Genomic DNA, 22,388 nt, shown 5'->3' with positions numbered 1-22,388 from the left:
ACCGTTTCTAAACACCCCGCTGTCGTCTACGCCTGCCTCGTAACGCAAAGCTTTAACAAATAAAGAACACGGGTGAGGGTTTATACTCTTCCAGAATATCATTAAACTAAATCCTGAGTGACTGTCAAGAGAGTTTTTTTTATTGTTTTTTTTTTGTGTGTGTGTGATTTCCTTTCTTTCTTTGTTGGTGCAGCAAGGAAGCAAAAACAGAAATAAAATAAAAACAATAGTTTAGTATTTATACATCATGTTTTAGTTTACTGAGATTACACTGGGACAGAGGAGCTAAGCAAAGTATTGAAATGTATACAATAGTGTTGGGGACCTGTGCTATACTTGTTTAGATTAGACAATTGGGGGAAAAAAGGAGGGGGGTGGGTGAAGGGTTAAAAAGGAAAAAATAAAATAAAATCACATTGATACATATATATTCCCCTCATCTTAAAACGTACATACACGCCCAACCACAAATAGTACAAATGATTAAAAAACTTGCACTCTTGGAAAAAAAAAAAAAAAAAAAAAGCAAAAAAAATAAATTGATACATAAAATATAATACGCATTTTACAGTTACGGACTGGTCTCTCTGCTCCTACTCGCGCCGATCCGTCATCACAACCGAAGATATAACACTTGTCATAGAAATACCTACAAAATTACATATTTCTTAAAAAACAGGTGACATTAAACTTATGGAACATGGCATCTATTAAGCTACGGTGCCCCCCCACCCCATCAGTTATGCAACGATATTTCAAATGACTTACATTTTGTGTTTGTTTTTTTTCTTTTCTTTTTCGAAGCAAGAATGAGTATTAGTTTTCAAATGTTAAAGTTTGAAAACGTAAGTGTCTTAGTAGATTTGTCCTTTTAAAAACAATAGACAATTATGTTCAACAACCTTTCAAACCAGCAACATTAGTCCCAGGACACACATTTCTATAATAAACACAAGGGAGGGGGGGCGGCTAGGGCATAGGCCACCAAAAAAAAAAAAAAAAAAACAGAAAAGGGTACATATATTTTTAAAATAATAATAATAATAATAATAAAATAAAAAGACTATACTGCCGTAATTTTTAATGTAATAAGGTGAAAGTCATTTAGAGAGGGGGGAACGGGGAAAACATTATAAAAATTACTGTTGAGATTAGGTCATTCTTACTGGTTTGCATTCATGTTTGCAGCACAAAAAGAGAAAAAAAATGTACGAAAATACAGAATGAATGTGGGTTTCTTTTTTTTCTTTTCTTTTTTTTAAGAGGATAGAGATGCTACTATAACAACAAAGGTGCTACCAAATAGTCCCATAATCTAAAATATTCTTCCCCTTTGGAGAAACCATGTTTCAGATCCATGTCCTTGATGGATGTATTCTGTCTTTTACTTGTTTAGATACAGGCTTAAATGTTCATGTTGTTATAAGAGGCACTCCCTTGGCTAAAACCAGAGACCATCTATAATAATGTGTGTGTTTGTGTGTGTGGGGCTGTTAATATGTAGTGGATTTTCAACAAAGTCAGAACTTCCACTGTGCATTATTTAGGTGTGTTGTGTGTGTTTGGGGGGGGGGTCTCTAGGATTTTTAAAACTCATCAGTTTTGACGGTCATAATTTTCTATTTTCTTTCCGCTTGAAAAAATACTTTAGTGCCTGTACTCTGCGATGCCACCCGATTTTTCCAGATAATACTCTCCTTTCTGAGAATAAGTCCCCTTTGGTGTTTTCCGTCCTCCGCCAACTCGCCTACAAGCAAATTTATGCCTCTGGAGCAGGGCCGCATTCCAGAACCGTGAGGGGCACTGGGGGCAAGAAAAAGATCCTTGGGAAAGGTGCCGAGCCCGATGGCGGAGAGCTGAGAGGAGCCTTCGAGAACGTTTTCCGCAGACTATACAGCGCAGGCGAGCCCGACAGCCGTGTTTCCTCGGCGGGTGCCTTATCACACGGTGGACTGAATGGGTTAGGCGTCGTGTAAAGGTGGTGAAAGGACAAATGGGGCAGGTGAAGAACCTTGAAGGAACCATCAACGACCTCAAACCACGCACTTTCAGCCTGCCCGCACGCCACGTCCCGAGCCCTAAATGAATCCCAATTCCTCCAGTATACTTCGCCCATCTTAACTGGGCTATCCATCGTCTCCGTCTAAGTTGCTGCTGAAGCTTGTTTTTTTTTCTCTGCAAAAATCTGAGCCATCTCGCGTTCTCAAATTCATCGAATCCGCCGCTCCCGAATCGGGGTTTTTTCTTCTTTTTTTTTCTCTTTTTCAGACCGACGTCTCCGTGCGCCTGTAGAAGCTGATGATGCAGATGTTGGGGCTGCATTTGAAACGGGTGCTGCTGCTGTTGCTGCTGCTGCTGCTGTTGTTGCTGGTGGTATGGAGAAATGGGGAGCGGAGAAGATGAAATGTGAACGTGAGAGGGAGCAGAATGAATGGGGTTGCCTGTAATCCCTTGATAAATCTGTTGTCCCTTCCCGCTTACGGGTTGCTGATGGGAAAGGGGCCCTAAACTGGAGTGCGAGTAGTGAGGGTGCTGAGGGTGTGATGGGGCACTACGATTTGAATTATGAAGCCCTGACTCCGGTGTGTAGAAGAGCGGGGAATATCCAGCAGACTGAGAGTGAAGATGCTGCGTGTGGGCGATGGTTGAATGTGTTTGCTGAACATTGTGACTTCCGGTTTCTGGAGCCAGACTGAGAAGGACGTTAGTGGCAGCCTCGCTTTCTGTTAAAGACGACCCGTTTCCTCCGCCGGATCCGCTTCCTGTTGGCTGGGTGGGCGGTCCGGCGCGTGCTAAACCGTGCTGAGACAAGCGGTGCCTCGTCAGACTGTTTGAGTAAGCGAAGGCTTTTCCGCACACCTCGCAAGAAAAAAGTTTCTCCCCGCCATGCTCGTGAATGGCTTGGTGATGGGCGGTCAAATGGAAGTGGTGGCGGAATGACTTCCAGCAGATTTCACACGTATAAAGCTTAGGAGGCGGCTGGTTGGATGTGCTAGCGCTGGATCCTTGAGCTTTGTTTTGAGAATAAGAGTAATACGATCCAGGGGCCGCTTGACTTGCGTCTTGATGAACCGCTCCTCCTTGATTTGTAGACGACTTGGTTTTGCTCCGTCTCGGCTTGAAATCGCCTCGGAGGTGCAGCTTTTCATGTCTTTTCAGACTTTGCGCATAGCCGAAATCTTTTCCACAGAGAGAGCATTTGAAGTTCTTCTCCCCTGAATGAACAGTCTGATGTTTAGTAAGATGGAAAGGCTCACGGAAATCTTTGCCACAAACATCGCAATGGAATGGCTTTTCTCCCGTATGGACGCGCTCGTGCCGGCGGAGGGTCTCGCGTCTGCCGAAGCCACGCCCACAAACAGTGCATAAATATGGCCTTTCTGCTCCGTCCCCGCGAGCGCCGTTCTGACTATTTCGTCTACGCTTTACACCCTCTCCAGGGATACCACCTGGCCTAGGCTCCCTCTTTTGTCTGGGCTTTCTTGGCCGCTTCGGTTTGGCATTAGGCGTGGCGTTTTGCGAATTAGGCTGCTGTTGAGCAGGATGAGAAAGAGGCATCATAGATCCGTTCAAACACTCGTCATTTCCTCCGTTTCCTGCAGATGTAGAAGACGGGCCTCCGAGTGACCCAAAGCCAAGGCCTCCCAATAAACCACCGATTATATCTCGTCGTTCCTCTCTTCCGCCGTTGCTGTTTATTTCGGGTAACACAGAGGCAGCGGCAGCTGCAGCTATGGCGGACATGGCACTGCTGGTAACTTCGTCTTCTGAATCATCGAGAAGAGAAGAAAGAGGAAGATGTGGCTGCTGTTGATGATGGTGATGCTGTTGCTGATTTGGAGGATGTGGGTGAAGTGTCGGCGCCAGAGGGGCTTTTCTAAGAGCGGGGCCTGACAAGCTGTTGGTACACGAGCCGTCTCCAGAGTATGAGGTCAGGGTACTCGGTGGTCGACGATAATCATCAACCCTATAGGACGTTTGGTAGGGATCTCTCGAATACGGCGAATTGTATTTCGCTTCCGGCTTGTCAGCAGGATTTGAATTCCCTGCTCTCCCCTGGGGATAGAGGCCGTCGCATGACATCTCCGTCGCGCCTCCCTCAGTTTTTGGGTAGCCCAGTTCCTTTTCGTCTCCCATCTGTCCACCTTGGTATTCGCTACTCTCCACCTTGTCGTCAGAACTCACAGAGCAGCCATCGCTGCTTCTTGAACTCGAGCCCCTACCCGGTTTGCCGCACGAACCGGACGCGGCATGGTTAAGCAAACCCGTGCTATCTCTAAAGCAGCGATCGCAAGCCGGACAGCGGTAGGGTTTATCCTCATGAATTTTCTCATGTCGGGTTAGAGATTCGCGCCGGTTAAAAGATCTCTCACAAGTAGAACAGGCATACGGTCGTGCACCAGAGTGTATAACGCCATGCTGAAGGAGATGGCCTCGTTTTTTGAAACCTTTCCCGCATTCGCTGCAACAGTACGTCTTATCAGGACTTGGGCATGAAGAGGAAGGGTCTGGATTGGACTGATTTAGTTCGTGCTGATGGTGGGCATTTTGCTGAGATATGCCGTCTTGTGTCGAGTGAGGGAGACTTGCATCAGACTGATGTTGATGGACTGTATTCGGGGTCGTGTTAACGCTGTTATTGGGGCCGTTACTGCCATCTCCGTGGGTACGTATGTGTCTACGGAGACTAGGGAGGTGTGTAAATGATTTGCCGCACTCCCCACAGTTATAAGACTCGGGCGAAGTAACAGTGGGCGTCATGGAGGATTGATTATCGGATTTGGGTATCTGTGAGACGTTCGTTACCAAGACGGAGGCAGAATTCGAGGAGGGGGCAGAGGAAGAGACAGTTGAAGAAGAGGAGGAGGAAGGTGTTGAAGGGGAAAGGATCGAAGACGGGTCACTACCGAGACCTCTCATGCCAACCCCTGTACCTCCTCCGACAAGGCCAGAAGACCCATCATGCCCATGTGCCCCAGAGTTGCTATGGCAGTTAGTACTGCTACTGTTACCACTACTGCCATCGGATTTTCTCTGGGGCAGGTATCCGGCCATTGCTTTCTTTCTTCTGCTGCCGCTACCTCCGCTTCCTCCAGCTACAGATGAGCCGTCCCCTTTCCCATCATCCTTCGGGGTGGAGAGATGGAGTGGAATTGGGAGAGGAAGACCAGTTTCCTGTTGCATTAGGGAAGCTAGCTGATTGGAGGAAAGGACAGGGATGCCTTGAAAGTCGAATCCGCTAAGTGGCGACGGTTGAGGGGCAGTGTGAAGAGGGTGATGTGGATGGGCATGGCTGTGAGGGTGAGACAATGCATGTGGTGCTAGCTGCTGCTGTTGCTGCTGAGGCTGAGGGGTGGGGTGGCCATGTGTGTGAGAGGGGTGAAGTGCTGGGGGAGGAGCTAGACCTGTGTTCGAGTCTGTGAGACTGAGATGATTATGAGGACCTTGCTGAACTAGGAACTGCTCGAGACTAGCATTGGGAGGCATTCCAGAGAGGAAGTACTGATTGGCTGCAAGCATGCAACTGAACTGCTGGTGTAGGCTACGTGCCTCAGACTGAGCCCCAACCAGTCCAGCTACGGTACTGCTGCTGGTAGCGGGGTTATTAGAGGTGGTGGTTGAACTGGATGGAGAAGGCGATGAAGAAGATGGGCCTGGTGATGGCTGAGGCACAGAGAGACCAGGGTGCAGGGGCGGCGGTGGTGGCGGTGGGGCAGACGTCACAACTCCTCCAATCACTCCAGAACCACTAGAGCTACTGCCTCCGGCAAAATCAAACCGCCCCATCCCAGGGTGGAGTGGCTCCTGCGCAAGTGCGGCCTCCGCGGGATGGAAAGGGCGCAAAAACTGCGGGTACCCGGAAGCCGAACTGCCGGTGCTGCTCATTTTGCTAGATTTGCGAGAGCTTTGCGAGGAAGAAGACTGCGTCTGCTGAGGGATGGGCGGAGGCGGCGCGCTCATTTTGGCAAAAATCGACGAGGAATCTGAAAACGCATTGCTTCTAGATCCTTGAAGGGAACCTAAGCTGAGCCCGGAGAGGAGGGCTCCAGAAGCCTCGCTTTGCTGTTGCTGCTGCTGAAGCTGTTGCTGGTGTTGAAGTTGCTGTTGATGCTGCAGCTGTCGTTCAAACCCTAGGCCTTTGAACTGATGAGCCTGGTGCCCACTAAGCATTTCTAAAAGGTCCATAGGGTACTTTCCGAACTGGAACATTTCCCTCAGTGTTGAGGGACACTCCTCTGGTTCCTTCTCGTTCCCGTGTCGCTGCTGTGAAAAATAAAAATAACAAGACAACTGGTTAATGAAACAATTCACAACTCAATTATTCAAGTTCTCTCAATTATAGTAATCTGATGTCTTACCGGCGAGGGAATGTTCCCTTACTTATTTTTTATCTCACAGGCATTTAAAGAAACGGTCCCCATCTGTGTGTCAATGTTGTCGGTTTAAATCACAGTGAAAAGGCAAGAGAAGCAATGCCAGAATGTCCGCAGAATGGGATGAAGTCCCAAGATGGAAGACCAAGAGCACAGCAGTGATACGATCCAGTAGTTCTTGCCTCTGTCCGCCGTCAGCAACCTCATTCTAGTTTAAAAAAAAAAAAAAAAAAAAAAAAGAGAATCAATAAAGATTTAGATAATATGTAGCATAGAAACATACTCGGGCATCAACAATCAGAGTTTCATCACTGCTCGGGCAGCAAGAATTAAAGAAATGCAGGCGCAGCAGCAAGCAAAGTATATAAACTTCCAAACAAGTTTTTGTTTGTTTGTTTCCTGGTGGCTCCATTAATGTTGTCTTGTGACAAACCGTCAGGATTATTCAGAAGCCAAATACAAGTAATGATTTAAAAAAAAAAACGAAAAGAAAACTACTTTATAATTATAGAACCATTACACACACACACACACACTAGTGCCTGAATATAAAAATAACTATGCACACAAATAAACTATATGGTCAAAAGTAAGTAGACACCTGATCATCACACCCGTATGTGCTTGTTAAAAAGCCTTTTCCAGATTTATTTCTTTTCCTATACTGTTATAATAACAACCACGAGTTATCCAATAAGGCTGAGAGAATTTGTGCCTCGCTGAGGCACAAGCCGGGCATTAGTGAGGCCTGGGGGTGGGTTCCAGTTCATCCCAAATGTGTTCGTTGATTTCGAACTTGTTGACTCGTGCTATATATATAATTTTAAAAAAAGGAAATACAACATACAGAGACATTCTATATAAATGTGTGCTCCAAACCATGCAGGGAAAAAAACAAAAGGTGAGGTATGCACATTACACACACCATGGCCAAAAGTTTGTGGACACATCACCTTTAGTTTTTTTTTTGTGCCATTATTGAAAACCGTTACGATATTATCTATGAAATCTTTGCATTGGAGAAAAAAAAAAAAAAAAAAAAACTTTGTCCATGAGGCTTCAGAAAGACAAATATGAAGAAATTAGGAAGAAAAGGAGATATTCTCAAACCAAAATATTCTCAAATATAAATTCTATTCATCATGTACAGAACCATACACAGTATGATACACAGCGAGATGCTGATACGACTATTTGTTACCTTAAAAACGGAAAGATAAAATGCAACAAAAGAAAAATTTCACCAAGATAGAAAAATTTGGGATGAATGTACTTTCCACAAATTTATGAGGTAAAAATAAAGTGGAATTAAAAATAGAAATGTATAAAACGTACAAATTATATAGGATGTGCAGAATGTGCGGTACAAGAGTAAAAAAAGTGAAGAGATGACATTTTACATAAGTTTTTTTTTTTCTTTTAATTATTTTAAGTTTATAAATAAAATGTACACCATATAAAGAGGAAGGTTATCTTTCTTAAAAAAAAAAAAGAAAAATAAATAAAGAGGTTCACTGTAGTTGTATTTATCTATGTATAATTATGTGAATAATACATATGATCATGGAAAAAACTTTAAATCACCAACAACAAAAAATGAATTATTACTTTAAATGTCTTTCACTTCTCTATTATGAACTTTGTTATATTTTCTTATACACCAACAATGCTGTATAACTACCCCCTGACTGCGGTGTCAAGGCCCCAAAGCCCTTGCTTTATAATTTAAATCCTTTTAATTAGTCCAGCTCTCTCCCTCTCTCATCTGTACACTGTGAAAAACAGCGAGTTTTTAAAAAGTTTACAGTCCACACGAATACCCTACGGTTGTTCAGTGTGCACGTCATGTTGTAAATATCTAGAAAGGACAGGAATCACTAGGAAGCAATATTAGCACGATACCCAGATGACGATTCGATCTCTATACCAATAAAGAATTAGATTTCTATAGCTAACTTAGCAAATAACTAGCTTCCACCACGGAAGACAGCCAATACGTTTAGAATGCATCACCTGTAGGATCATAGAGGAACTGCAACAAGGTACTGCCTCAAATACAAAAAAAAAAAAAAAAACATGAACCAAAGAATCACCATACATCACTGAATCGATTTTTCTCTGCATTTCTAAATAGCTTTTTAGCTGAATTGGCTCTCAGCCACACACACACTTGCTTCATACATGATGTTTTTGATGTTTTGGGGTCTGGGTTGAATTTCCCCAAAATAAAAATTTCCAGTGCGACAGAATAAAAGTGCCATTTGTGGCAATAAACACACGCTGTATGCATGTTTAGTCCATAGCATGTTTCATCATTAAGACTCATGATGTTGAAAACAGTGAGTGAGAAAATTCAATTCTGCTTTTTCTTAAAAAAAAAAGGGGGGGGGGGGAGGGGGTTTGATAGGGATCGACTACTAAAATTTTAAATGCATATAAATCTTTGTGGACTGGGAAATGAATCATATTCAGTGTTAAACAGAAAATCTGTTGATTAAATACTTATGCTGAAGTGTCACTGATTAGTCAATATAAAAAATATGTCAAAATATATTACCAAATAATAGCAAAGTTAGGAGCTTTTGATGTAAACGTCATACTTGTCCTCCACACAAGGATATAATGATGTATAGGATCATTATAGTTTTATAATGACCGTCATATGTACTGAATAGTTTTAATATATAGATATACATGAATACCAGTTGTAAAACTACCCAATATAGCAATTTGTTTCAAATGCACTTGTTACACACCAGTTTCAACACCACGGGCGCCAATTACTCGAGAAAAAAAAGGGGACCACTCAACCTGTGCGTTTACGGTCAAGAGGCGTTTGAAGCGCTAAAACATCACCTTTTTATTCTAATATATTTATTGTTTAAAATATTATAGATTCCTTATAAAATATTGATAAATAATATACTTTATTAGTACAGGTGATACACTCTGAACTATTTAGACATGTGGTAGGAATGAAATTTCTTGCATTAGTTTTTTCACTTAAATTAAATAGTTTAGATATATTTTAAAATAAAAAAATATATTTAAAAAAATATCTTATAAAAAAGACAATGTTTTAGCACGTCAGATGCCTGTTGATAGTGAGCACACAGGCTGTGTTTAAACATTCATTAAACTTTTTTTTTTTTTATGTTTAAAATATACCTAAATCAGGGGTGGAAATGTAATATCGGAGCAGAATATTTATAAACATCGTGATGCTTATAGAATGCAATTTAAATCGAATTGGCACCTGGGTATCGTGATAACATCGTATCGTATCAGGAGGTGACTGCTGATTCCCATTCCTCCTGATCCATAATATTTTGCTTCAGATTAGAAATTTGTGTAAAACAAAAACCAAACAAAAAAATGAAACAAGTCAGATTGTAGTGAATGACTCTGATGAGAGAGAACTCACCCAACTCGTGCTGGAGTGTGCAGTGTCGGTGCTCTCACTCCGCTTACTCTGAGTTTTGTAAGCTTGGTAGAGAATGAGCGACTGAAGGGAATAGGGGTGGGTTTTTTCGTTTGTCTTTTTAATAAATTATATCCCTCTAAAAAAATATTATTTTTATCAAATATTTATACATAAGAAAATCCCCAGCAAGAGATAGACGTAAAATGCTACGAATATAGTAAAAGCGTGTGCATAAAAATATTTTTTTTTCAAAAAGTATTTGTGTACATATAGTGCTAATTAAATTAACCTGCTAAAATAAATCCAGTGCGCTCGCTAGCAGTTAGCCAGAGTGCTAACTGTCTCTCTCAGTCTAGCTAGCTAACGCTAGCTAGCTAAATAAACACGGTATTCTGTTTCATGAATCCATCCGACTCGGAGTACAACTTAGCATAGCATAAAGCAGATTTAAGTACAATATGAAATAAGTTATATGCAAAACAAAAAAAAATAATGAGGGGAGAAATTAGAAAAAGGCGCCGAAACCTACATGTACACAAAGGCGGTTTCCGATTTCAGGTTAGCGGGTCATTTTTCCTCATCCTCCCGTCGAAAACAGTTTCAAAGGCCTCTCCATTGGCCCGAGAGCTCTTGTTGTCGCCCCGTTAACCAAACCCGATTTCCGCTCGGTTTGCTGGCTAATGCAAACTGATCGCTCTACCCCGGGTCGCTTAAAGCGCGTATTCATCGAAATCGTCCTTCTTAAAGATTCTCCTTGGCTTTAATCGGGGTTATTAGCCAAATATTTTCCCCTCTCACTGTGTCATTTTTTTTAATGTCCCCGTCTTCCTGTAGGCGCTTATGTTCGTTTCACAGTGGTCGTTTCCGGGCAGTGATCTACTTCCGGCCAGTGTCGCACGATAAAACGTCCGGCTATATTCAGATATGTTATGGTTATTATTTAAATTACATATTTATAGATTTATTTGCGTTAAAATGTATTCACTGTACATGATTAAAACTATAATCAATATCGTTCATAAATTGATTAAAATCCTAACAACGAACATAGAATTGCTTTATCAAGTATTTTCGATTTAATGCTTGTATTGTCCGTAAAAACGAATCATCCGTCGAAGAGTTTATCAAAGCCAAAACTAAAGTAATAGGTTTTCCAAATACCGTAAAGTGTTAAGACTTAAAAAATAAATATACGTTTAAAAAAACAATGTGTATGTATGTATATGTGTAAGTAAGTATGTATGAGCGTTTTAATGTTCATGATATAACCGAGTTTTTTTTTGTTTTTTTTTACTTGACATAATAAGATGAAAGGGGGGGTACTAATTTTTGAATGAAACCACGTTTCATGGTGGTAATATTCCACCCAGTGCCCCAGCTCCGAAGCCATTTTACCCACACTGCTGCTGCTCTTATCCCCCGCCTCTCTCACTCGCTCGCTCTCTCTCTCTCGCGAGCGCGCGCGCGCGCTCTCTGAAGCACTCTCTTGACCCTGCCCCTCAAAATGGCGAATGCCCCTGATGCCTCCCTCAGCAGCTTCCTCATGAAGCATGCATACACTCTTTACACGGTTAACACAACTCGGATTATTCGTCCTGCTTCCACTAATCGAATAATAACACTTCGGTGGGTTTTATGCAAAGACATAAAGCATGCAACTATAAATAAATAAATTAAAACCATGCACTGTTGCAAGTATTATATTGAGAAGTACTCAGTGCTTAGGGGCGGATCCAAATCATACACCCATGCAAGCTCAAGCTAAACCTACGGCATATAATGCACATATGATCCATGCATTTTGTTTGTAACTAAATACTGTAACATTGCATAAGGACCAAAACATGGTGTTGTTGCTAAAAAAAAAAAAAAAAAAAGTCTCAACTAGGTGAAAAAATTGAAATAGCATCATATAACACCTTTTTTTCATAATACATAACGCTTCATATTTCCTGTGCCATGCTTTTTTTTTTTCTTTTTTTTTTTTGGAAAATATGCATACACGTGCATATACGAAACCCATTTGCCAAATACTGTACACGTCTTTTTATGTAGTGTCCATGACTTTTTTTAATTAAAATTTTTTCCTGCCCTTAATTGCCATTCAGATGAAACTTGGCCAATTTAAATTTCACATGAAAAGACATAAACCTGAAAAAGTGTATTGTTCTCACTTATTGTCTATACCGCTTTACCTCGGAATCTGGAGGTGCAAGGCGAGAGTGCTAGCCCCTAAATCACCGTGGCACCCCATGTATTGTTTTAAAATGCAAAATTGTTGAGATATTGCAACATAAATTTGACATGGTTACGGACACTACCGTTTTAGTTTTTTATGCTTTTACCAAAAACAGGAATGCTTTTAATTTAAGCAACAATTTTTTTTATAGGTCATATGCTTCTAGAAGCTTTCACCAATTTTAATAGCAATATTCATAAAGAAATATTAATAGTTTACATTTTAAATGATTATTGTTTGAAGCGAGACAGAATAATGCTGAAAAATGGCCGTTTTGGGGGCGCATATAAAATCATCTCTCCCAAATGGCTGAAGTTAGCAACTTAAAATTATTTTTAGAAGTAGCTTCTTTAGTAAACTTTAGCATTATCTTCTATGGCACACTCATTTTCTGTATTATATGTACTGTATAACATAAAATAAATAAATAAAATCAGCACCAGTACTGTGTTTTGGACAATATAGTTATGCAATTTTTGTATAATTTCACCTAAGTAGGAATAAAAAAAAAAAAAACTGGTTTCAGAAACTTCTCTATTAAAAATGCATGTAAAAAGGGGGCATTCTGCCCAGTCGTTAGCACCATCACCTGAGACCTCCAGGGTTGCAGGGTTCAAAGATGTCTGTATGTGTGGAGTTTGCATGTTCTCTCAGTGCATTCTGGGCTTCCTCCTGGTTCCCTTGTTTCCTCCACAATCTCAATGCAAAGACATGTACTGTATGTAGATTAGCGTTTTTAAATTGTCCAGAATGTATGATTGTGTGTGTGTGATTGTGTGTGTTTGTGTGTGTGCGTGGGTCCCTGATGTGTTTTCATACTCCATTGAGGGTCCCCTCTTCCTTAGATAAGCTTCAGGTTGCACTTGACCCTACACACAATGAGCAGAATGAAGCTGAAGCAGAAAAAGCACATAGTATTGCATATACAATCAATATATATATATATATATATATATATATATATATATATATATATATATATATATATATATATATCATATATATATATATCATATATATATAGGCAGCACAGTGGCTTAGTTGTTGGCACTTGTACCTTCAGGGTCGGGGTCCGATTCCCACCTCAAGTCTGTGTGCATGGAGTTTGCATCTGGCATTCCCAAACTGCCCAATTTTAAATAATGCCAACATTATTTATTGTGAATAGGCCACTTATGCACTACTGGTTAGATGCTTACTGCATTTCATTGGCTCTGTACATGTACTTGTACAATGCACAATGACAGTAAAGTTGAATCTCTTTACTATCTCTATATCTATCTATCTATCCATCTATTAATATGTGTGCATGCCCTGCGATAGGTTTGCACCCCATTCGGGGTGTCCCCCACCTCATGCTCTAAGTCTCATGGAATAGGCTCCATGCCTACAAGAATAAAGTGGTATAGACGATAATATAAGTGTGAGGGTGTCTACTCCATCCAGAGTCCCCTGTATGTAAAACACAGGTGCATACATTTAACTGCACTGACATACTACAGACATTATAATATAAAATGTATTATAATTATTATTAGTATTATTGTTATTATAATTGTTATTATTATTATTATTTTACTTTTGCATTACTGCTTTATGTGTATTACTCCTCACTCCTCACTTTCAGTCAACTGATACCCAATGTAATCATTTCTATTTATTTAAATTATTATTATTTACTGCAATTTACAAAGAACTCATTGTAAACAGTTACCGTAATAAAATTACTTAGCCATGAGAAACACGCTATAATGTGTGTGGTGTGTGATTAAAATACTGTAGGACTGCAGGCTTGAAACCAGGTAGAAATAAGTGCAGTTATGCAACCTGCTGGACGAGGGCAAAGAAATGAGCAGGAAAGAAAAGGTTACATTATATAGTACTGTGCAAAAGTCTTGAGCCCCCCTCATTTCTTTATATTTTGCTTCCAAAGAGCCAGACGTTCTTGTTTTTTTTAATTTTTTTATGTAAATAGTTATTTTTTGACACAGAGTGACTTTATGAATCATTCATGCATAAAAAAAAACATCTAACTTAATGCACGGACCAGTGAGAAACAGGTGCAGATGGTGACAGTTGATCAGTATACTGGTTATGCTGAAAGCTGGGTGGCTGGAACAGACAGGAGGGAAATGAGGTTGCTGCTGAGGTTGTAAAAACATATTTTTTTTTCTTATTTAATCTACATAATTCAAGGTAATTCGACGTGAAGAAATGACGGTGGCTCAAGACTTTTGTATCGCACTGTGTATGCTCTATATACTTGTATACTATATATATTGGCTATATTTACTGTATACACTGTATATTTTTGAGATTTATACTGTAGTGTGGAGGAGAAACTTGGAAGGAAACCAGATTTGGTGTATCCAGGGCATGTTGAGTACATCTAGATAAACATGATTATCATTTTCATTTATATAGAGCCGGTGTCGTTCTAAAGGTGGCAGCTCAAAGTGATCACAAAAAGCAAGCGCACCTCTGCTGGAAAAAAAAAAATCCAGTTTGGTCTGTCAAACTGGAAAGATCATCTTTGCAGGTTGATAAGTTTCTTGCCAGGTTCACTAATACTCCATAAAAGTGATCAATAAATGTTTCAGGTTTTTTTTTAATTGCCTTTCAGTTGGGTGTTAGATTTGTGACTTTCCTTCCCTTCCAAATAAGAACAAGAACAGTTGAACTAAATGGAAAATAGAAATAATGAAAGTAAAAATGAGTATTCTACAATTACTTCCAAGTTTAAATATGCCCACATTTCTATTCTAATATACAGTAAACAGACAAAAGATTTCATTTTAGAAAACTCTCACGTGCTGTTTCAAAGGGTCGGATGAATCTCACAACAGCTGCAAACTCAAGAGAGAGAAGACCCACGCAAGCTTCCTTTAAACATCACAATCTCTTTAGTCAACACGTCGTATTGAACTGGTGCTCACGCTTCAACACAGAGCAGCTGGAGACACACTTGGAGGAAAGCACTAACTGTGCTCTCAGATATTCAGGATTGGCTAGTTCTGTTATTAACAGGGGAGAGAGGAATGCTACCCGGGGCCTGTAAAGTCATTATGGACTGCTGGTCATGGATGGCTGTGGCTTCATCATGACTCAATCTCAAGATTTCCCAGTATGAATGTTTTGTTGCAATGCCTGGGATAACTGAACCATGCATTCGTCAGGCACATTTCAAAACCAAATTTTACATGCCTGCATCATATTTATATTAAACCTTTATATTATCTTTTGTCTTAACCACTAGGACTGGTGTAGATTGGATCTTCTGAAAATACAGACCAAGAATAACCAACTTTAGGAATGGGACAGAATATCAGGCACTGCTCACGAACGTTTAATCACTAAAATGTAGAATATACGTTGGTATTTTTCTCCATCTATTTAAAAGCAGTGCATTGTATCTACACCATTATTTTCCCAGAAAATTAAAGCTTAAAATAAACATACCACTTTTTTATGTTGGATTTACAATACATCTATAAAAAAAAAAAAAAAACTATAATACATGTATTGTGGAAAAGTTAAATCTGAAACATTTCATGCCCTTTTGGTTATAACTTATATAATTACAATTTACAGCTCATGAAAATGAAATAAGAAATCGGTATTTCAAAATATTAGAATATTTCCTAAGATCAATCAAAAAGGATTTACAACACAGAAATGTCCAATTACAGTATGTTAATTTATGTGGCTGGGGTTCCTTCAGCATGAGTTACATTGAGGCTATATTGAACACCAGGTTGCTTTGATAGCAGCCTTCAGCTGGTCTGTATTGTGCATCATGTGTTTCTCATCTTGCGCTTGACTATAAGTCATAGATTCTCTATAGAGATCAAGTCAGGCGAGTTCACTGGTCAATCAGTTAGTGGTAGTTTTGGCACTGTGGGCAGGTACTAATTGCTATCTCCATAAAATGTCCTGATAGATAGCTGCATTTACTTTGGACTTAATAAAACACAGTAGACTAACACGAGCAAATGACTTGGCCGAAAGAGTGATCAACAACTCCCAGGTTCTTGAATTGACTTTTTATTGATAATCTTCTTGAGGCTCCTCTTTGTTTGTGTACCTTTTCATACCACAATTTTCCCTTCCAGTAAACTTTCCATTAATATGATTGGATATGGGACACTGCAAACAGCCAGCTATTTTAACAATGAAATATCTTTAGTGGCTTACTCTTCCTGTGGAGGATGTTGATGATCACCTTCTGGACAACTGTTAATTCAGCAGTCTTCCCCATGCACGTACAGTACTGTATTGAACGGGCCCCGTGATACAATAGTATTTATACAGTATGAATAGTAATTTTCTTTAAATCAAAATTTAATATTCTAATATTTTGAGATACTGTTTTTTATGAGCTGTAAGCTGTAAGCTCTTGCCATATGATTATAAAGTGTTATGAAACAGTTGAAATAACTATAATTCCGTTAATGTTAAATCTAGTCCAATCCGAAAGTACTGGAACGGCAAGTATATCATTGGGACACTGTCTTGCTGTGGGTTGAGGTGCCTCTCAACTATATTTGGTGCATTACCAAATGTGGCAGACAGAATTTTTCTGTAAACTTCTAAATTTATTCTGCCGCTCCATCATTAGTTCCATCATCAATAAAGATTAATGAGCCCATTCCAGAAGCAGCCATGCAAGCTCAAGCCATAAACTCCCTGCACTCTGCTTGACTAATGAGGTTGTATGGTTTAAATTATTTCTTTTTTGCCACTTTTGCAAGAGGTTAACTAAGTTCCTAGGAATGTTCTGGCTAATTTTTGTATGTCTTTGCAAATTCCAAACTGAACTGCCAATTACTTATGTTCATTAATTAATTCATCTTCTATACTACTGCTTATTCTGTATACAGGGTTACAGGATCCCAGGAGACTTAGGGCACAGGGTGGGGTACCAATTCATCGCAGGGCACACACTCTCACACACCCTGCAGACGATTTGGGAAAACCAATTTAATCTGCATGTCGTTGGACTGTGGAAGGAAACCCATAAGCATGGGGAGACCATGCAAACACTTTGCTCACAGACTCCACAGAGGCAGGAATCGAACCCTCAACCCTGGAGGTGTGAGGACACGGTGCTAATCACTAAGCTACCATGCTGCCTCCTTTTGCTAATGTTGCATCTATATGGTCACTATAATTCTGTTCTTAAAGTCTTCTTCAAACGTTGGATTGAGATACCTTCACATTTGCCCTGTGGAGGTTGGTGCAATGGATCGGTTTGATTTCCCCCTTTTCTTGGATTCAAAATGGCTTGCTTTTTTCCCCCATAGATAGGTATGCATGTTTACTTTTAATAGCAAACTTTTAACAGCAAATGCAGTCTTCATGAAAAAACCCAGGGCTCAAAACAGTAACTCATTTTCATTCATTCAGAGCTATTAATTGTTTAAACGAAACGAAAAATGGGTGGGTCCAAATTAGAGGTGCATTGTTCTAAACTGTTTGTCAAAGCCAGTGGTAAATATGAGGAAATGAAAGCTGAAATTCTGATTTTTTTTTTTCAGATTCATTAAACCCAATTAACATCAGTGCATAGCAAAAACAATAGTTTGCTTTGCTGTTCCAGTACTTTTGGAGGGGTTGTATTTGTGGACCTGACTGTTTAAATGTTGGGTATGATAAAATGTTCTTATGTATGAAAACTTGGAGCAAAGTGTGTATGTGGGGTCCAGGTTATAATAAGAATGTCTACATGATATGCAGAGTATATATGACTTAGGCGAGGCACTAAAATTCTATTGGACATTCTGTTTGACTGGCCTGGTTTTGTAATTCCCAAACTATCGCTGTCTTCACTTGGTTTTTATTGGTGACCCTGAAACACAGTGTAGATGGAGGGTTAGTTCATGTATGTGCAGAAGAGCAGATATTGCCAGCCAAGGAGATCATTTACTGACATCCAGTAGCTGTCATACCACTAGAAACAAGGTGCCAATCATCCACACCACAGAAGACTGACTTCTGCAGTTTCTGTGATTGTTTAAGTGCTAGGAGTAAAAATATTACGTCTTCAAGAATCTCATGAGTTCTCCTGCATTCAGTGCAAAGACAGAACTAATCTGGACTCAATACAATGGCATGCATTACCTGCATGCTTTTGGACAATGGGAGGATACCACATAACCTAAAGAAAATCCACTAAACAAAACCCAGAACAGAAAGACATTCAACAATTCACAGTTTACAAAAAGAAGTCATCCATCTGTGAAACTAAATCCCACCTGGGCAACCAGGTAAACCAGTTCCACTGCTGGTTTGAGAGACAACTGGTTTGAGTTTCCCAACAATAATGTATAGCTTAAGCAAAAATTAAAGGTCTGCAAGTTGTAACAAATTTCTTCAACACATAAATGTGCTTTGCAAAATGAGTCCTTCTGAAGACCATGAAAATCCCGCTATCTTCCATACAACTACGAATAAATCTAAAAATGCTCGTCGTCAGTAATTTACCACGTCCAATATCCTTAGATATTGGAAACCTTTCAAATCAAAACCTGAACATAAACATCATCTCCTGTAAACTCACTACACTGATTAACTGATAGGCAAACATCTTCCCAGACCTATTTAATGAGTCCCCGGATTTGCGCATTGTTCCAGGTTGTTCAAGACCTTTACAATAATTGTGATGCCAAAATTACAAGATCACTGACTTCAAGGATTGCCTTGACATCTGTTCTGATTAAGTTGTTTGAAAAAAAAAAACTCAACCCTTTGAAGTTTGCCAAAACATCTACCGATTATGTCTTCAACATGGGTATTTATTGCATCCACCAACATCTGGATTCTCCTGGGGTCTACGTAATGTGTAATGTTGGATGCTGTTTTTGGGTTTCAGCTACAGAGCTGCCAAAAAAAAAATCCTTCACCTTCAGCTTCCCGTCCTTCACATGCCACTAGATTATGAGCTGAGAAGGGTTCCTTGTCAGCCGTTCAGATTCTTAAAGCTGCAGTGCCACAAGGGTTTGTGCTTTTCCCTTTGCTCTTCTCATTAGATACAAACAGCTGCATCTCTTGTTACCTGTCTGTTAAACTCACCCAGTTTACAGATGACGCTACTCTGATCAGCGTCATTTTCCACTAATGAGTACACTTCTTTAAAAGGTGGCATGGCTAACAACCTGGTGCAGCCAGGAGGTCAAATTCTTTTCTGGTTCCTTCATCGATATGTTTTTATTTAACAACTGAGACATTGTACCTGCGTTTTTGTCTTTCCAACCTGGTCTTTAGGAGATGGTTAAATAACAAACGAAAAAAAAAAAATTTGAAAAAAAGGTACACCTGTTTGTTTGGAGCTGAGTCATGGGCTGATGTGATTTTCTCCAAAATGTTGGTGATTAGTGAGGACCAGGAACAGGAGGGGAACAACTTTGAGGGGTTGTTGCCACTCCTTAAATGTCAGCTTAATGGCCAGAAGTTATTGATTGTGAGAATAATTAGTACATAGATTTTTCGAGGGTTAACACTGATGTGATGCGACCACTCCAATTTGTACTTCTAATGGATCAACCTCCATGACAAAACAGACAAAGGAATTCGGGTGTTTGAATAATGGCACAGTAATCAATATCTCATTCAGTGTACCAAAAGTAATTTTCTCTGCAGGTGTTTGGACAAGAGGGACTGGATATTCATACTTCTTTCTGATTTGACTTGTTATCAATACAAGGGCAAATCATCCTCTTATTTTATTATTTTTTTGGGAGAAGAAGCTTGCTGAGAACTGTGTGTAATGGGGACATGACTTTAAAAAGTCTACAAAACATGGTCTAGGCAAATCCAAGATTGTACAGTAGACTGATAGGATAGAGTTTTGCAGAAAAAGTATGGGAACCTTTTGGAATTTCATATTCTATTTGTCACATACACAGTACGATATGCAGGAAAATGTTTTAATTCTTCACATATCCCAGCTTCTTGTTGGCAGGCAGGGGTCAGAGCACAGGGTCAGCCAATTTACAGCACCCCTGGAACAGACAGGGTTAAGGGCCTTGCTCAAGGGCCCAACAGCGGCAACCTGGCGGTGCCAGGGCTCGAACCGCTGATCTTCCGATCTGTAACTCAGAGCCTTGACACACTGAGCCGCCACTGCACCCTGCATTAGCTCGTCATAAAATGTGATTCTGATGAGAAAATGTTGATCTTTCATGTGTTTATTGAGAACAACCATAAAAAATCCATATTGCTAGTGGAAAATACCTCAAAAAAAGATAATTGGAGTCAGGTGTTAGCATACCAGGAGTCTTTCTTAAGAAAGAGTTTGGGGGTGTGGACTATAGCTACTTTGACTGAATAAAAACCACTCCAACTTACGCCAACGTGAACCATGCCTCACCAAAAAAGAGCTTTCAGAGGATCTACAATCAAGAATTCTTCATAAGAAATTACATAAAGCTGGAAAGGGTTACAAAGTGATTTCAAAGACTTTAGAAATTCACCAGTCTACAGTTAGGCAAATGGAAACACAGGGAGTTCAGTCAAAATGACCCCAAGAGCACAACAAAGAATCATCAATGAGGTAAAGAAACAACCCTGAGTGACAGTCACAGATTTGAAGGCATCATTGGAACTGGCTAACATCTGTGTTCATGAGCCATAAGTATATAAAACATTGAACAAGTTGGGTGTCCACAAAGGAATTCGCTACTTACTAAGAAGAACATTGGGGGGTCCATTCCGAGCATTCACTTACTTTGTCCACTATGAATGTCGAAGTTTATTCAGTAAAGACTAAAAATTATTTTAGGCACATTATATCTATTAATAATCTTAGATGAGGATCAGATCACAATTGATGACAAATTAATGCAAAAATCTATAAAGTTCTAAAAGGTTCACAAACTTTTCTTGCCACTGTATATATTATGTATACATTGAAGTACAGAGATCTGATAACACTATAAAACATTTATAATAAAATAATAATGTCAGAAAAAGAAATAATAGTGCAAAGTAGAACAAATTCTGAATGTCCCTTTTATTAGACATTGGGCCTGCATAGAGCCAGGAGTCTTTGGATGAATGGCCAGGGGTAGCTCAGTGGTTAAGGCATTGGACTACAGTTCGGAAGATCCCAGGTTCAACCACCAAGTTGCCCCTGTTGGGCCCTTGAGCAAGGCCCTTAACCCTCAACTGCTCAGATGTATAATGAGATAAAAATGTAAGTCGCTCTGGATAAGAGCGTCTGCCAAATGTAAATGTAAATGAATGACCCATCTGTTCGGTCTAGCTCAAGGGTTTGTAGTTTATTGGTGTCAAAAATCTTAGTGAAAAAATCAGTTGTAAATGAAAAAGGTTGTACTCCCACCACTCCTTTAAATCAAACAATGATTCAACTTTTCTCTAAACGGCTGTACAGCCATAAGAAAACCATGTGTTAGTCAAATCAATAAAATAAAGTCTTCAATTTAAAAGATTGGCATGTAAAGATTGGGCTTTACATTTAGCAGATGCCCTTATCCAGAGCAACTTACTTTTTTTTTTTATCTCATTATAAATCTGAGCAGTTGAGGGCCCAGCAGTGGCAACTTGGTGGTTGTGGTGTTTGAGCCTGGGATCTTCCAAACCATAATCCAATGCCTTAACCACTGATCTACACCTGCCCCTTTGAAGCAAAGGAAAAAAATCATGTGGTCTGATGAGTTTACACTAATACTGATGGGCATCTCTGATGGGGTAGGAAGGGAAACACCTGGAGTGATGCAACCAAGCCGCTGGAGACAGTGTTATGATCTGGGGTTGCTTCAGTTTATAAAAAAAAATTAATTAAATCAGATGATGACATAAATGTTCTAAATGACCAGGTCATCACATCCATGGAGTTTTTCTTTCCTGATGGCACAGACTCACATTCCAATCCACAAAGTGGTTTTGGGAGCATAAGGAATCATAACATTTTCAGAGTCCTGACCTTAACCCTATTTGGAATGTGCTGGTGGAGTGGAGTACCACTGCAATGAAGGGGTCCAAACGAATGGCAGGATTCTACTGTAGCTTTTTTGTAGATCTTGGGCAAGATGGACTAGACCAGGAGTAGGCAAATTCGGTCCTGCAGAGTTCAGCTCCAACCCTAATCAAACACCCCTAAACAAGCTCATCAAGATCTTAAAGATTACTAAGGCTGCAGGGTTTTTTTTTTTCAGAGTTGGAGCTGAATTCTGCAGGACTGCAGCTCTCTATGATTGAACTTGCATACCTGGACTATATAATACTCCCCATGCACTTCAGCAAGCCTTGACTGCCCATGACCCTGTTGCTGGTCCACGGGTTGTCCTTCCTTGGACAGCCTTTGGTAGGTACTAACCACTGCATACCAGAA

General features: G+C 40.0%; 1 protein-coding gene across 2 annotated transcripts; it reads right to left on the bottom strand.

Moving 5' to 3' along the window:
- Positions 1-230: 230 nt before the first annotated feature.
- Positions 231-10,653, bottom strand: znf865 (zinc finger protein 865). Of its 2 annotated transcripts, XM_053489801.1 has the most exons (4): positions 10,328-10,653; positions 9,799-9,879; positions 6,360-6,582; positions 231-6,264 (listed from the first exon to the last, which is right to left on the bottom strand). In XM_053489801.1, the coding sequence occupies exon 4, from the start codon at positions 6,208-6,210 to the stop codon at positions 1,648-1,650; it is 4,563 nt and encodes a 1,520-aa protein (XP_053345776.1). In that variant the 5' UTR covers positions 6,211-6,264; positions 6,360-6,582; positions 9,799-9,879; positions 10,328-10,653; the 3' UTR covers positions 231-1,647. The 2 variants fall into 2 exon arrangements, with proteins under 2 accessions (XP_053345776.1, XP_053345775.1); XM_053489800.1 differs by lacking the exon at positions 9,799-9,879.
- Positions 10,654-22,388: the final 11,735 nt, after the last annotated feature.

This window comes from Clarias gariepinus, chromosome 28 (assembly GCF_024256425.1).
Source record: "Clarias gariepinus isolate MV-2021 ecotype Netherlands chromosome 28, CGAR_prim_01v2, whole genome shotgun sequence".
NCBI classification, from domain to species: Eukaryota; Metazoa; Chordata; class Actinopteri; order Siluriformes; family Clariidae; genus Clarias; species Clarias gariepinus.
This window is presented reverse-complemented; position numbering and strand designations above follow the sequence as displayed.